Raw genomic sequence first — 16,698 nt, forward strand, 5'->3', positions numbered from 1 at the left:
TTATAAAGTGAAAATCTGATCTTGACAATCTCTGCTTGGCTTCAACCCAACTTGTTCTTTTCCAAGTTTCTCTTCCAATTTTTATCAGCCTCTTTTCAAGAATTCTTGCATAAATCTTACCGGAACATTTCATAGAGAAATTCCTCTGTAATTCTCACATCCAGCTTTATTTCCCTTTTTTATAGATAGGAACTATTAGAGCTCTACTCCAATTATCTGGGATTCGACCTCCTGACCAGGCCCTCTGAATTATGCAGTGTAGCCACTTCAAAACTTTTATTATTACTATTACTATTATTACGGGCAACTCCAGGGAGTCATTAGACTCATTATAGTCATTAGGGAGTCATTACAGTCATTATACCTCCATACTTGTGGCAGGATTTTTCCTCATGGAAATTCGGGTTTTTCATCCAGCAGAAGAAACTGACCAAAAGAATATACACAATTTACAGACATAACATTAGTTAGATAGTTAGTTTGGAGATGGCATGACCTGTAATTTAGACCACCATATCCCTATCCCATGATATCATGCAATAAATTTTCTATTTGCTGCATGAAATCATGACTACATTCTCCATTGAGTCTTTGGTCCACTTATTTTAGATTGTGACAGTTTTATGGTACTGATCCAATTATACCTTCTACATGATAATGCTTTACTGCAATAGTTGTAACATGACTTTAAATTTTTCAGGAAATGATAACGTATACTAAAATATTAAAAAACTTTAATCAATACCTTCCTGTATTTCGGCAATGTTACATTGCCATCTTCTGGGAACATAAAACTATGATAATGTGCACACAGGCATTAACAACAAGCAAATGAAGCTGAAACAATATGAAAATTGAACATACAACAGAATACAAATATTTAGGCACCTACTTTACTGCAGATGGAAAGCAAGATAAAGAAATAAAAATAAGAACAGTCATAGCTAAAGATGCATTTTGGAAAAATAAAGATCTGCTCAGAAGTTCTGTGAGACAAAGAAAAGAATGATAAGAACATTAGTGTGGCCAATTTTCATATATGGAAGTGAGACCTGGATATTCAAGAAGAGAGTAAGGCAACAGATAATGGCCTTTGAAATGCTCTGAAAATCTCATGGACAGAGCATACGACAAATACAGATGTCCTACAGCGAATGAGAACACAGAAATCTTTATTATAGGAAATGATCCAGAGAAAGATGAGATTGGCAGGACAGAGAATACTAACATTTTTAGAAGGAAAAATTATGGGAAATAGATCAAGAGGCAAAAAACGAAGGACATGGCTTGAAGACATAAGATCATGGACAGGATCACATATCTATGCAGAAACAAAAAGGAAAGCAACCACCAGAAAGAACTGGAAGGACATGGTGCTGCACCCTCTCACTGAAGAAGCTACATGAAGAAGAAGGCAACTGAAGTTGGTCCTAGAGTCCTAAAGGTTCCCCTATTCAGGCCAAATTGGGTTCTCTTGGCTGTTGGGCTGATGTTCTTAGGATGTAATTGCATGAAGGGAATAACATCAGAATGTAGTGGCCGGCACATGGCTTCATCCTCATTGAGCATTCGTGAAATGAACTGGAATGTAGAATTATAATGTCAAGATGGCCTTCTCCAACTTACCAGTGCTTTTTTTTTTTTTTTAAATGAAGATAGCACTAGGAATGAATTAAATAATGCATTTACTATAAAATTTTGTTCTTAATGATGTCTCTCTGACAGAGGGACTGTTGGGCAGGACGTCTAATTATTCCACATAACCTTATTTTTGAAAAGTTAGGTGGTCTTTAAGATACATTTGTGATTTGTGGGGAGGATATTTGGAATCTGCAGTCAATTGTGGCAATTGATTTTTTTTTTTTTTTTTTTTTTTTTTTTTTTTTTTTATGTTCTAGTAAAAGGAATTGTATATATGTCTGGAACTGAGGAAAGTCTCTAGGGAAGATTTGTCTAGAGGAACATAAATACATCCACTTCTACACTTATGGTCATTCAGGCCTAGCAGGTCATGCTATCAACACTATGCCTAAAATCTAATGGATAAAAAAAGACTACTATTCTTCATCACAGTAAAACATGGCTTTTTTGAAATCATCAGCAGATCTTAAAAACAACCTAACCTCAGGAATGGTATGGTTGTGTGAGGTCTGTATCAAACTATGATTTGATTCTTAGATCCCTTGTCTGATATCTCTATAGCTGGCACAAATTATTGGAATCATTAAACCAAAAAATTAGCTTAAGCCAGTACTTAAATACATAAACTTTCTAATGTTTTTTAAGGAGGGGTAGAGCATAATACTGCAATTTTATTTATTTATTTTTTTTTAATTAGTAGATTTAAGGTCTTCACAGTGCATCAGAGCAGTTATCAAGTGGGATGTATTAATTTCTGTCAGTTAAAGGTGTTTTGTTTATATATGCATATGTCCTGTGCCTTTTGATGGGATACTATATATCTAGTTAATATAAAGAACTTGAGGTTTCTTTGCTATCCTGTATTTTTGTATAATAGACTGTTTTGGAAAAATAAATGAAAATTATTTGCATAGTGCAGTTTCTTAAAGCTTTCAACTGCTCAAGTAACTTTGCTTAGCTTTTGGTTTTTTGGTATCAGAATGATTAGGAAGCCAAAAATATCATTTTTTCCTCAGAAGGGGAAGTGATTGCCACCTTGTTGATCTTTCTCTCTCTCTCACTCTCTCTCTCTCTCTCACTCACTCACACACACACACACACACACACACACACCACAAGAACATGTTCTAGATCTGCTGACCTGGCTTAGAGAAGTAAGCAAGGTTCAGAAAGTGAGGTCCTTTGCCTCCCATTACATTATCTTATCTTTATAGCAGCTTCTGGTCTGGTTAATCCTAGATAATGGCTCATAGCTTTGATCACCAGTGTTGTAAATGAAATGCAGAGAGAAGATATTCAGAGCAGGGTATTCATAGATTGCTTTATAATAATTATGGGAATGTTATCTGTAATTTTGAACTTAGATAATAACAAATGAAGAGGGGAGGGGGAAAAAACTGTCCTTAGCACTCTTCATAATTGTCAGAACGAGTAATATTTCATTAGTCTTCATAATGATAAGCTTTTTTGTCAGCATTTCCAAAAAGAGTAACTATTAACATTAAATGAAGATTGATAAGAATTTAATTTTATTAAATTAAATGTTATTTTATTTTATTTAATTTTATTAAATCAAATTCATATTAATAAAAGAAAACAGATGATAAGAACTGTGTGGTGTACAGGACTATCTGACAGCTCCAGTTATCACTTACCTGTTCTTGAACTAATTCTTATTTTTTATGGAATGGCAAGATTATGATTCTATAACTCTGAATCATAGAGGACTGGTGATGTCTTCATTTCGATTCATCTCTAGTCATTGTTTCCTTAAACATCTTATATTGACAATGTCAAAATATAAACAATTTTGACATGCAAACATGAACATTCATATAAAATAAATCTTATGTCACTAACCATATAATGCATCCAATGTCTGCAATATGCAAACATCTCATCTGTCTCTGTTAAAAATACATTGGTTAGTTGTAAACCTTGTCAGTGCTGCATATAATAATGCAGATAATAAATGAAACTGAAATAAGCAAATGAAGAATAAAATATAGTTAGCTGCAAAAGAAGAGCACATGACAATATCTATTTCATTGCATCATTATTTGTTTTATTCTTAAGGAATATACCAGATATTTTAACATCCTAACACAATTATAATTTCATGACTAATTTTTGAACTGTGCACGTGTGTTGGGAGAGAAGTCTTTATATCATGTTCTGGTACATGCTTTCAAAGTAAGGATGTACAGGATACTGTGATAGTTAAGAGAGTTCAGCTTTTGCATTTCTGTTTTCTACCTATAACTGCATTACTCCATCTAGTCTTTTTCCTGCCATTTTTATTTCATTTCTTTGTAAAACTTTTTTACATACTGTCTTTTCAATATGATATTTGGTTTTATCCTGCTTAAAACTAAGTGATGGTCACTTGCAATCCCCTGTGCACTCTTATAAATTAAAGATACCAAGAAATTATATATCTGGTTTAATCTATTATCCAAATGTAAGTAAACAAAGTTTGCGCCTGAAGTATCTTTCAGGACTGGGGCAACTTGCGGAAAAGGTGGTATGAGTTCACATCACTTGCCTTAGTATCCCATAATGTAAAAAATACATCTCCTTGTGGACATGTATAATGCTATGTATTATGGGAAGGGTCACTACCCAGACTGGTTTCAACCTTTATTGAGGTCTCATAAGTGGGAGCCAGACCCGGAGGTGAGATACCAAGGTTGAAATAATGCAGAAGTCATATTTTCTTATACCAGTTGCCAAAAGATGTCACACCTTATTATTAAAATACTCTGGATTAGAGATAGATAGTTGTTGAAAGTTTTTGACTTGGTTATATTATAAATTAAAGATACCAAGAAATTATATACTTGGTTTAATCCATTATCCAAGTGTAAGCAAACAAAGTTTGCACCTGAAGTATCTTTCAGGACTGAGACAACTCATGGCAAAGGTAGTATGAGTCCACATCACTTGCCTTAGTATCCCATTATGCAAAGCACATCTCCTTATGGACATGTATAATGCTATGCATTATGGGAAGGATGTGATGTGAACTTATACCGCCTTTACCATGAGTTGTCCCAGTCCTGAAAGATACTTCAGGTGCAAACTTTGTTTGCTTACACTTGGATAATGGATAAACCAAGTATATAATTTCTTGGTATCTTTAATTTATAATATAACCAAGTCAAAAACTTTCAACAACCTGCACACTCTTGTACTCTGAACCAGCATGAAGATATCACTATCAACCATGAAATCAAAGAAGCTGTTCTTATTTCTTGTGTCTTCTCTCCATGTGAACTTTTGCAGATAAGAACTATGTGGTGTACAGGACTACCTGACAGCTCCAGTTATCACTTAGGGCAGGGGGTAGGATATTGATGATTGTCTTGTTCTTCTATCTGTTTTGAGATATGTTGTGGCTGAAGTTATTTAATTGCTTGGCTTCTCTTCCCTGTGTTACTAGAGATGTATGTTCTATTTCTCAGTATTATAATTATTCAGAGCTTTCACAGGATGGTGGTGAGATGTGGCATGGAGATCTCTTCTGGTATAGTTTTGGTTTTCTGTATACAGAACAAATGAGTTTTTCTTCAGAGACCTCTAGAACTATGTCAAGAAATTGTAGTCCTGTTTTCAAGCTCAGGAGTGAAATGTATATAAGGTTGTAGGATGTTAAGGTAACTTGAATCTTCTAGTTGCTTTGTTGAACCTGGGGCAGATAAGGAATATATCATCCATATTGCATAACCATATTTTGATTATCTGTATAATCAAAATGACTAAAGAGAAGTTAAACATATGATGCTCTAGGCAGAGTTCTTTTTTATTGTCTGTTGTGCAAAATCAAAACAACCCTAATGCTGATAGTTATATTCTCATAAGCTCTCTGGGTACTTGCTCATCCCAATTCTCACTCTAATATGAAAAGCATTAATATGGAGTTAGTCCACCCTTTGCTGCTATAATAGCTATCAATCTTCTGGGAAGGTTTTCCACTAGATTTTGGTGTATTACTGCAGTAATTCCCTTCTATTGTTTCAGGAGAGCATTAGTGAGGTTGGTCACTCATGTCAAATGATTCGGCCTGATTTCTGTTCACCATTCCAATTCATCCCACAGGCATTTGATGGGGCTGCGATCAGGACCATTCAAGTTCTTCAACACTCATCTCATCAAACCATTCTTGCACAGACTTCACTTTGTGTGGTTGGAGGCATTGTTGTGTTGATACAAGAGAGGGCCTTCACCAAACTATAACTAAAAATTCACATGTATACCACAGTAATTAATTTTTTAATAATATATAGATAATTTATCTTAAGTATCTTAAGACATCATCAGTACAGTTATTACAAACAATGCTAGAAATTACATTCAAGGTAGTGCATGTGCTTACATTGGAATCTCTCTATGCATACAGTGGCGTGTTTGAGGACTAATTTACTGCCGAATAGTTTTAGTCCTCAAAACAAGCTACTGTATGCATAGAGGGATTCCAGTGCAAGCATGTGCACTAACTGTTCCTTTGGATATAATTCCTAGTATTGTATGTAATAACCGTATGATGATGATGTCTTAAGATGAAATATTAACATATTATTTAAAAAAAAAAAAAAGACTGTGGTATACGTGTGAATTTTTAGTTATGAATACTCCACAGGTTTCACTATTATATAGTGAAACCTATGAATATTCCAAAGGTTTCATCATATAATAGATTCACCAAACTATTGCTGTATAATTGGATGCTCACACTGTCTAGAATGCCCTTGTGCCTGAAACACATTTCCCAGACCATGTTTCCTCCTCCACAAACTTTGCATTTTGGCACAATACAGTTGGACAGATAGCATTCCCATGGCATCTGCCAAACCCAGACTTGTCCATTGGGCTGCCAGATGGTGGAGCATCATTCATTACTCCAGAGAATGAGTTTCTACTGCTCACTCCAGAGTCTGATAGTGGTGAACTTTACACCACCTGAGCTGATATTAGACTTGTATGTAGGGCTGTGCAACTATGGTAACCCTTCTTCAGCCTTCCATTGTAATAAACAGTTGTGATGCTGGCATTGCTTGCAGAGATTTTGGAAATCAGTAGCAACTGTTTTAATCAAGTACAGGTGATTTTTTTTCCTTCCAACTGCCAAGTACACTTCTGCGCTTGGCAGTTCTGCTCTAGGATTTTATGTGGCCTTCTAGGTCAGTGTTGTGCTGTTGTTGCTCTAGGCATTTCCACTTCACAATAACATCATTTATATTTGATTAGGGCAGCTGTCACCAGGGGCAAAAATTTCCCAAACTGAGTTGTCGAAAAACTGGCTTTCTATGATAGTGCCACATCGAAGGTCACTCAATCAAATAGTTGTGCAAACAATTCAAATTGTAAGAGGAAGAACTAGTGCTTTATCAAGTCATCCTCTAAAATAGGATAAAAGAAGGAAATTTACATTCACAGTTATCTTTAAAGTTAAATTTACTTCTCTTTAATCCTGAGTAATATGAACACCTTAATTAAATTAATGAATTTTTGTTGTTGTTGTTTTGATGTTGTTCATACTATCAAGTAGGTATAATTGAGGATGAGACAGAGTGGCTATGATATTCATTGCTAAAAACCATGGATTAGTCATTAAACATAGTCTAACATAAAACATGCATAAATTCACTTGAAGAAAATACACAAAAAATAATGAAAATCTTATTCATAACATTACTCTTGATAGTGTTATCTTCAAAGTGGTCCAGAGATGTAAATGTGAGCATGACAAATATGAGTATCCCGCTGAAAAGAAAAATTTGTATTAAAGTAATTAAAACAAGCCTAGATGGCAGAATTTGTTTTATTATTTCATTCCCAAATAGCATTTTGGACATGAAATAATAAACCACATTGTCTGATCAACAATATCTGGACACCCCTTCATACTAGATATGGTTATATACATCACAACCAAGGCTCATACAGGTATAAAAGGAAGTACACAGTCTAGTAATTTTCATAGCTAAACATTAACAGTAAAATGGGCTGTACTGAAGAGCTCATCAGTGAGAGATCGCAATAAAGGTCGAAACCAATCTGGTGGTGACCTTTCTCATAATGCAGAGCAATATACTGCTTGGAAAGAAGTCAACAGACACCTCCATGGATGTCGTGCATCATTCCATGTAATCAGTTACATGTTTGTAGCTGGTATTAATTGGAGGAATAGGATGCTCCCAAGTCAGTGCAACTGTGTCTGAGTGAAATGGCTGTGAGAAGGGAAACTGATAGTTTGAAAGAGGCATTATGATAGGATGCCATATTGCAGGCCTATCTGTTCAGCAAATTATTAACAAATTGGGATATCCCATGTCAACAATCAGTGAAAGTGCTACCCACAGTGGACGAACCACCACACTTACCAAACGTGACCGTTGGGTTGCTATGAAGGATAATGTGTAAAAACTGCCATTCATCAGCCAACACTGTTGAATGCAGAGTTCTGGGCGTTGGCTGGAACATGAATCTGCACAAAAACATTCAGAACCGAGACTCAACATGGGTTTTCATGATAAGACTGCAATATGCAAGCTCCACATTGCCTGACCCATCATGCACAGTCATCTTCAGTGGTTCAATGAGCTTGAATGGTGGGTCATGGAAGCTTGAAAAGCCCTGCTGTTTAATAATGAATTACACTACACCCTCTACTGAGCAGTTGAACAGGTGTGGATGTGGCAGATGCCTGGTGAATGTCTCTTACAAGAGTGCGTAACCCCTCACCTGGTACCAGTGTGTGTGTGATGGTGCAGTGTCCTGTTTTTTCTAGCTTGGCCTCGGACCTCTGTTTTTGGTGCCACAAATATTGAATTCCAAGAGGTATCTGAACATTCTAGACAATGCAATGCTTTCTGCTTTGTGGCATTTCTATTGAATTGACCATTGTCACTTTCAGCGAGGCAATGCACTGTGTCATAAGCATGCTGCTGTAACTGCATGATTTGTGGACATGAACATCACTATACTGGCCTTCACAGAGCTCTGATCTGAAACTTATTGAACATCTGTGTGATGAATTGCTGCATTGGGTGAGGTTGGGGGACATCCACCCCACAACAGTCCAGGACCTCATTACATGCCTACAGGAAGAATGGTGCAAAATTCCCATTGATCGCTATCTTACACTTGTGGAAATTATACCCATAGTATTGCTGCAGTCATCACAATGAAAGGAGGTCCAACATCTTATTCAGGTGGGTGCCATGGCTGTTTGTTTCTCCCACTGTGTTGTCCATTGACTTCTTTCCAAGCAGTGTGTGTATTTCTCAAAGGAGGTGTGTATGCTTTGCATTATGGATTATAAGGCAATTAATGTGAAGTCACCAGTTTCTGTATACAAGTAGCCTTGTCATTAAGATACCCCATGCAAAGACTTTGCTTACTTGAATAAAGGATTAAACAAGAATATGAGTTATTGGACAGTTTAATTTCTAAGTAGAAAAACTTAGAAAGTTTTTCTACTTAGAAATGTTGGCATTCAAGAAATGTTGGCACTTAGACTTGTTGGCATTCAAGCTATTAAATAATCTTCCTTTTTCCTTCTAGCATATGCTTCCTCTGATCATATGCTATAATCTTCCTTTTTCCTTTTAGCATATGATCAGAGGAAGCATGTAGTGAACTGGTTTTGTTACAGTAAGAGGTGATTTGTTTTGATTTGTACAAGGGGTGGAGAAGAATGTCAGGAGGTTAACATTATTTGTAAGTGAGTGACTTAGAGGAAGTGTAACATCTACAGTCTATATATATATATATATATATATATACACACACACACACACAGTGATACCTCTGCTAACGAATTTTTCGGCTAACAGAGATTTTCCCCCCCTGTTTTTCGGATTCGGCTAACGAATATTTTAGTGGATGTGTGCGCTAACATAAAGCAGCAAACGTGAATGGTCAGGCCATTCCAGGAGCTTATCTTTTCCATCTGTGTGTGTGTTAATTAGTTGACGAACACTCAAAAGATCTCACGACAGAAGATCTTGAAGAGTTGAAAAAGCAACTGAATCAGGAAAGAGACAAGGAAGATAAAGAGTGCTCAGCAGAGGAGAAGGACAGCAATAAAAAGGGAAAAATGACAACAGGTGATATTAAAAAAATGCTGCACTATTGGGAAGAGTTTCAGGCTTTGGCTACAAAGTGGCATCCCAACAAAGCTGAAATGAATAGACTTTGTGCCTTGGTTGAAGACAAGTGTCTGAATCACTTTAAAAACATTCTGAAAAAAAAAAGAGAAGTTCAATCAACTTTGGACAGATTTTTGACTTCTCCTTTAGCAAAGAGACAGAGGCCAGCTACTGAAGAAGAGGAGACTTACCTTGAATAAATTTTGAAAATTTGGAAGAAGAACAGTAAAAACGTTGTGTACATATTTTCAGTTTAATAAAGTGTATATAATAGTGTAAAGATCGTCAGTTTTTCATTCTACTTTCCATTCTCCTTCATCTAATTGGGTAGCTGTTCATCTCAGCCTTTGGTGAGTTTTTGCCCTTTTATAGTGTGCTTTTTACTATTTTATAAAACTTATCTTTAAATAGTAGGTAGCATCCAGAATGAATTAAACGATTTTCTATAGAAACCTATGGGAAATCATGTTTCGGCTAACGAATGTGATTCCGGAGAACGAATTATCTTCGTTAGCCGAGGTATCACTGTATATGTGATATGGTTAAGTAAAGGACCAGGTTGTTGAGAAGATGACAGAGATTGGCCAATATTCTAGTAGATATACTTGATCAGTGGAGTCAGAGAATGAAAGCTAGTTTGACTTGTGAACATTAAAGTGCCTACAAAAGATTGGTTTCCTGTGTAAGTAATTAGACTGCAGAAATCAAGCTTCATAAAAAAAAGAAAAAAAAAAAGATTAGATTGGTTATTAGAATCAGGAGGGCATTCACTACAGCAAATGAATGCAACAAAGTGTAGCAAATAAATTATGACTCACTGCAGATCATAAAAATGGATTTTTACATTTTGCTTTCTGTTACATGGAATATCAGATCCAATGAATGTACAGTACTGCCCTTTTGTTTTATGTACAAAATAGGAAATGTGAAGTTCAGAAAATTTGAGATGAACAATGCAGGCTATCAGTTGAAGAGGTTCTGTGAGAAATAACAGGTCTGATTTAGATGCTAGTGATGGGGTGGCGTACATTATCGATATTTGAATCCCCCCCCCCCCATGACTTGCAGGATTATGGCATTTTTGAATGGTGTTTCATGTGGGAAAATCTCCCATATGCCTGCTTCTCCTCTTTCTCATTTATTCCATTTAACTCTGTCCTCATCCCTGCGATGTTTCCCGACATTTTCAACCTATAGTGCTTTAAGAAGAATGTCAATAGGATTTTTCTTTCTCAACCCTTATCAGTGCCATATACTTCACACATGGCACTGATGTGCTGTAGGTTCTTGTATATCTTTTGTGTGCAGGATGTGTGTGTGTGTGTGTGTGTGTGTTGTGATTATTCATTTTTACTCAGTAGAAAATATTATAAATTATTTTAAATGACTGATACTGAGAGATAAAGAGATGACATGGTTTATTTAAAAAGATACTACTAGTTTCGTTGAATGGATCAACTTCTTCAGGTATCACAATCAGAGAAATATACAAAAAATTACAGAGACTTAAAAATTGCATTAACAGTACTAGTCCAAAGAAACAGCAGTACCTTTTGAAAACAGTAATGCGAGCTTGAGTTCCAAATAAAAGTTGACTACGTGCTGTCACGAGTGCGCCAGTATTGAACAGAGGCAATGTGTGCATCAGAAAGATTGAAAATTAAGGAGTTATTGATATGGGAAGAATCTAATGCAATTTCTCTGGACTCGACAATCTTTCTTTCAAGTTCATCATAGCACACATGGATATTAGAAGTTTGTGTCCAGTCCACAATGTGTTGGCGGCCTTCATCTGAGTTAATGGAGAAAAGAATGTGGCTAGAGAGAGAGCGCTGGCTCTAGTCCTGTTGTAGGAAATATCTCTACGGTGTTCTTCCAAACGTAGAAGGATGGATTTAACAGTTTGGCCGTAGTATGGCTTTCCACAATCACATAAGATCTTGTAGACTCCTGGAAACTGAGTCGAAAGATGTTTTTCTCTTTAGGTTTACTAAGCATGGAGCGAAGTTTTGGGAGCATAGTAAAGCAAGTTCTGAAGTTAAATTTCTTGAGAATTTTAGCTAGTTTTGATGAAAGAGAGCTGATGTAAGGCAAACAAATAAAGGCTCTGGGGAGAAGAGGGATCTTCAGAAGCAGTTGAGTGACAGAGAGAAAGAAATTTTTCAATCTTATTAGGAGAGAAACCATTATTGATAAAAGTCTTTTTAAGAAAAAGGAGTTCATTTTCAATTTCTGTTTCTTCTGTTAGTAAAGATTTGGCCCGGTGTGCTAAGGTAGAAATAATACCAAATTTTTGTGGAGGGTAGTGATGGGAAGAAGCATGAACGTATCTGTCAGTATGAGTAGGTTTTCTAAAAATTGAGATTTTAATACTTTCAGAACATCTGATAAGCTTCAGATCTAGAAAGGGGAGGTAGTCATCGGTCCAAAAATAAATTGAGGTTGTTGACACCGTCTTCCCAGATGAGGAATATATCATCTATATATATATATATATATATATAACCATTCTCCTCTCCATGTTTGCCCCAACAGAACTTCTGCATGCTGCTATACTCACTCTCTCTAGACATAATCTGGTAGCTAAATGGCAACAGAATTATTCACTAGCTGATTAAGAAGCCTTCTTATTCTTTACCTTGGTACTCATTGCTATATAATATCACTATTACCTAACAAATGAGCCTGCAGAACCAATTTACAGCTGTATTTGGTAGAAGAGGCAGTGGCTCCTTTAGTTTCAGTATATTAGTCTTGCCCACGAAACATGCAATCCACATAAGAAGTTTCACCTTTGGATAATGCTAAGCAGGAAAAAAACATTTTGAAATCTTTATTCTACTGTGGTTTAAACATTTCACGCTTATAGCAGATCAGGAACCAACTTTTTAGCAAAAAGTTTCTCTTCACTTTTCTTTTTCTTCAGTTAAAAGAAACTATGTAGCAGTCATATTCCAATACCATGAATAGTGCAAATGCAGTTGTGGTTTTGGTTTAATAGTATCACACTGTATAAATAATGATGATACCATGTAAAAAATATTACTTCTTATTGTCAGTTCTGACTGTGACTTACCAGGGTTGCAGTAATGTATATTTTATCTGCTAGGATGGTCGATTACAAGCTGGAGATCAACTTTTGAAAGTAGATGGTCAGTCACTTGTAGGAATATCTCAAGAAAAGTAAGTTTTTTTCTTAATTGCATTTTGGGTATTTTTTTTTTTAATATAGAAAATTAAATGTTGCATGGAGAGAATTTTGCAACAGCATTTAAATTGTACTTTAGTACTAGGTCATTGTATAGGGGTGGTTTACGAAAGGTCATTGTTTTGAATGTTTGATAAATGGTAGATTATTGTAGTGAGCTACATTTTACAGCATTACTGCTGTAAAATTTTGTTAAAATTGCTTTAATTTTAATCATTATATTTTGTTCTTTTAGAGAAAAATCAATTTTAAAAGATTTAAATATAAAATTAGCGAAGTAAAACTGAACTGAATAGCATAGCTGGTTGGCCGAGTGGTTAGCGTATCTGCTCTCCAGCCAAAAGGCTGCAGGATGTTTGTCGATTATCTGTGAGAATACTAGTGGTGGTGGTGGTCAGCAGTAGATGGCATTGGTGTAGATGATGAAGGTAGTTGCATTTGGTTGAGACGGAGAGTTGTAGAGTAGGTGCTCTCCCTCAATGAGTCTTTGGACTCCCTGGAGGTGTTATGTATTAATACTAATAATAGTATTCTTAAAATACTAATATCCTATACTGTGCAAATAGTTTGTTTTTAGATTACAACTTTTAATAGTTCTCTGCATATTTTTAAAATATTACATATAAAGCAAATAAAGAACAATTTCATGTGTTGTTACAAGGAAAATATCTATTCTGGATAACCCATCAGATTTACATTAAATTTTTATCAGTTTTCATTATGGAATTTAAGCATTGTACTCTCAGATAAAACAACAAGGTTTCAACCTTTCTTTCACAGTCATCATCAGGAATACATGTATGCATTTCATGGATTAGGTTTTCACAGCTATTGTACATGTTTTACTGAAAATATAGCCAAATAATAAAACAGAAAATAACTAATTTATTTCCAAAGGCATTACTAATTTTGTCTTTCTAGAAGACTTCATCAGGTGCATAATACGTAAAAGAAAAAAAGCAATACATGAAAACATTACTTGGGTTACATCACCAAAGTTCTAAATTATTATCGGATTGCTCACATTCAAATGAATTCATGGACTACCTGTGGTGGTATTGCATACAAGAACAAGCCATAGCAGAGGAGCAACAATCAGAAAAGTTGTGGCTGAGGTTGACATTAAGGTGAACAGGATTAAGTGCAATTTCTGTTGATTCTAAGATTTTTCTTTCAAGTTCTTCGTAGCATTTGTAAATGATTTTGGATCTATCCCAGTTTACTGAGTGTATAGTCGATTGATGGTCATTAGAATCAGAAGAATTAAGAACATGACTAGGTAAGGCAGTGGTCCTGGTTCTACCATATGTGGTATCTCTGATACGTACTTTGATATGAAGTTCAATTAATTTCTCTGTTTGTCCATAATATGGAGAATTACAGCCACAACAAAGATGGCATTAAACCTGGATACTTCAAATTGTTATGTTTAGGTTTTACTTTTTAAAACCATGATTGAAACTTTGTTAGCAGGTGAATAAGGTACAAATCTCATATTTCTTGAGTATTTTTGCCAATTTGTTAGAAATAGAGCTGATATATGGAATAGGGATATAACCTTTCACATCATTATTCTCTTTGGCACAGTGTGTAGGAGGATTAAACAAGAGTTTAGAAATTAATTGTTTACAATAACCATTCTTCTGAAAAATTAATAAAAGCAACTTTAATTCTTTGGTGATCTGTTCATCGCTGATGAGAGTACATGCACGGATTCATAAAGTAAAAATAATACCAAACTTGGTATTATTTTTAAAGGTGGGTATTGATAGGATTGAACAAGAAAATATCTGGTAGTATGTGTATGCTTCTGTAGATGGAGATTTTTAGTTTTTCAAATGAATAAGTTTTGCATCAAGAAAAGGAAGCAAACTGTTAACTTCTAGTGAATTTTCTCCTCATGAAAAAAGTCGATCAATTTCTTCAGTGATGTTATAAATGTTGAGGATATAAACATGCAAAGTCATTAAAACAATCATAAAAACAAGCTCCAATAAAATAAAACTATCATTACAATTAGGATTACACGCACACATTAACTTAGTGTATTTTCTGAATTCAGAACTGTTCCAAACCATTTCCAGCATATACAGCAGTGCTGGTATATCTTCTGTGGTAACTTTGGTGCTCAACTTATATGAGTGCATTTATTGCTTGCTAGATAATGGACATTCATGTGTGGCTCCACGCTGAATGGAGAGGTCTGGCACTGAACAACAACAACAACAACAACAACAAAAAAAAATAATAATAATCCCTCTCTTGAGCACGAATCTTTCATCCTCAATTTGTCCCAGGGGCCCACACAAGGCCCTGACCAAGCACATATACAATAGATACATTTGATAACAGAAATAAGAAACAAAAGACATCTGATTAATATTATGCAACAGGTTGAAAAGCTCCCCATACATAAAAACTACATTCTGGTGGTAATCTTGTTGAGACATCATGTCAGCAACACTCCGAATAATTATTACTGAGAGCAGCATCAATGGGTGGAATACCATTTATGTTAACACTTCATAAAACACTCATCTTTTCTAGAGATGTTTATCAGATGTTCCAGTTGAATATATGTGTTCAGAGCTTAAAGATCAAGGAGTATCAGGTACGAAGTACATCATGATAAGTAGGAATGGTCACCTGGCTCTAACCAACGTAAGGATACACTCAAACTTCTGTCTTCCTCAACTGTACCATTAGGCTGTACATCCTTATTCTGCTGAGATACTTTAAAGGTCAGAAATATGGGTGTGTGCAAATTGCCTGTTGTAGCACTACCACCTGTACCTGAAGTAGGTGGTAAAGAGCACAATAATAAATCTTGCCCCACAAAGAAAGTTAAATGTGTCAGTTGTCAGGGAGACCATCCAGCCTACTTCTGTTCATTCCAAAGGTTGAAGGATGAAAAAGACATAAAAGATAAAAACTGAACAAAATATATTCTAATGCAAAGAAGAATCTAGCCAAAACAACACCTGTCTTGAAATTCTCTTATGCTAAGAAGGTGACGGTTCAGCAAATATCTCAAGTGATTCAAATCCATGTCTATTCCATTCCACCATCTATCAATTTTATCATACCTGAACTTTATTATTGTGAGTGCTTCTCTATAGGGCATTAGTCACCTGACCTATTATGGTCTCACTCCTGAAACAAGTCCTAAAATAATCCTGACCGAACCCACTTAGGAAGAAAAACTGTGTCAGAAGCATCATTGAAAAAAAAAAAAAAAAAAAAAAAAAAAACTTCTATATCCACTGAAAGCAAACTAAATTCATCAACTGATCCTGGCACATCAGATAATGTTTTAAACATTTTTCCAGAGCGTACAATGGTAAACCCCTCACCTATTGGAAATTGGAGAAATATGCAAAGCCAAAAGAATAGGTAAATTCATACAGTGGTAGTATTGTCATGATTTCACCAAATATTGATGATATCAAGGTTATACTGTGGAAACACAAATGACTCTGTTTCTGTCCACAGGAAACATATTTACAAATCAGTGAGGATCACATGCCTGCCAATTCATATTCTGCAATAGATCTTTCCACCTGTTCCTCTGCATTCTTCCAATGTTTAGGATGTCGAAGCGATCATTTTCCTGTGATCTGCACTATGTCCTCACAGGAACCATTTTCTCCTTGATGGATTCCCACATGGAAAATGACCAGGTGAAATGAATTTTTT

At 35.4% G+C, this 16,698-nt stretch overlaps 1 protein-coding gene across 3 annotated transcripts in view; it reads left to right on the forward strand.

Moving 5' to 3' along the window:
- The window catches only part of LOC150096246 (afadin-like), a 512,466-nt gene that overhangs the window by 316,519 nt on the left and 179,249 nt on the right, over nt 1–16,698 (forward strand). For all 3 annotated transcript variants that reach the window (XM_090409377.1, XM_090409378.1, XM_090409379.1), the window contains exon 20: nt 12,904–12,977. In XM_090409377.1, coding sequence (XP_090265503.1) covers nt 12,904–12,977 — 74 coding nt within the window. The remainder of the gene's footprint in view (nt 1–12,903; nt 12,978–16,698) is intronic.

The sequence above is a fragment of the Typopeltis vanoorti genome, chromosome 19 (genome assembly GCF_054136105.1).
Source record: "Typopeltis vanoorti isolate ZY-2024b chromosome 19, IOZ_Tvanoo_1.0, whole genome shotgun sequence".
Lineage (NCBI taxonomy): Eukaryota > Metazoa > Arthropoda > Arachnida > Uropygi > Thelyphonidae > Typopeltis > Typopeltis vanoorti.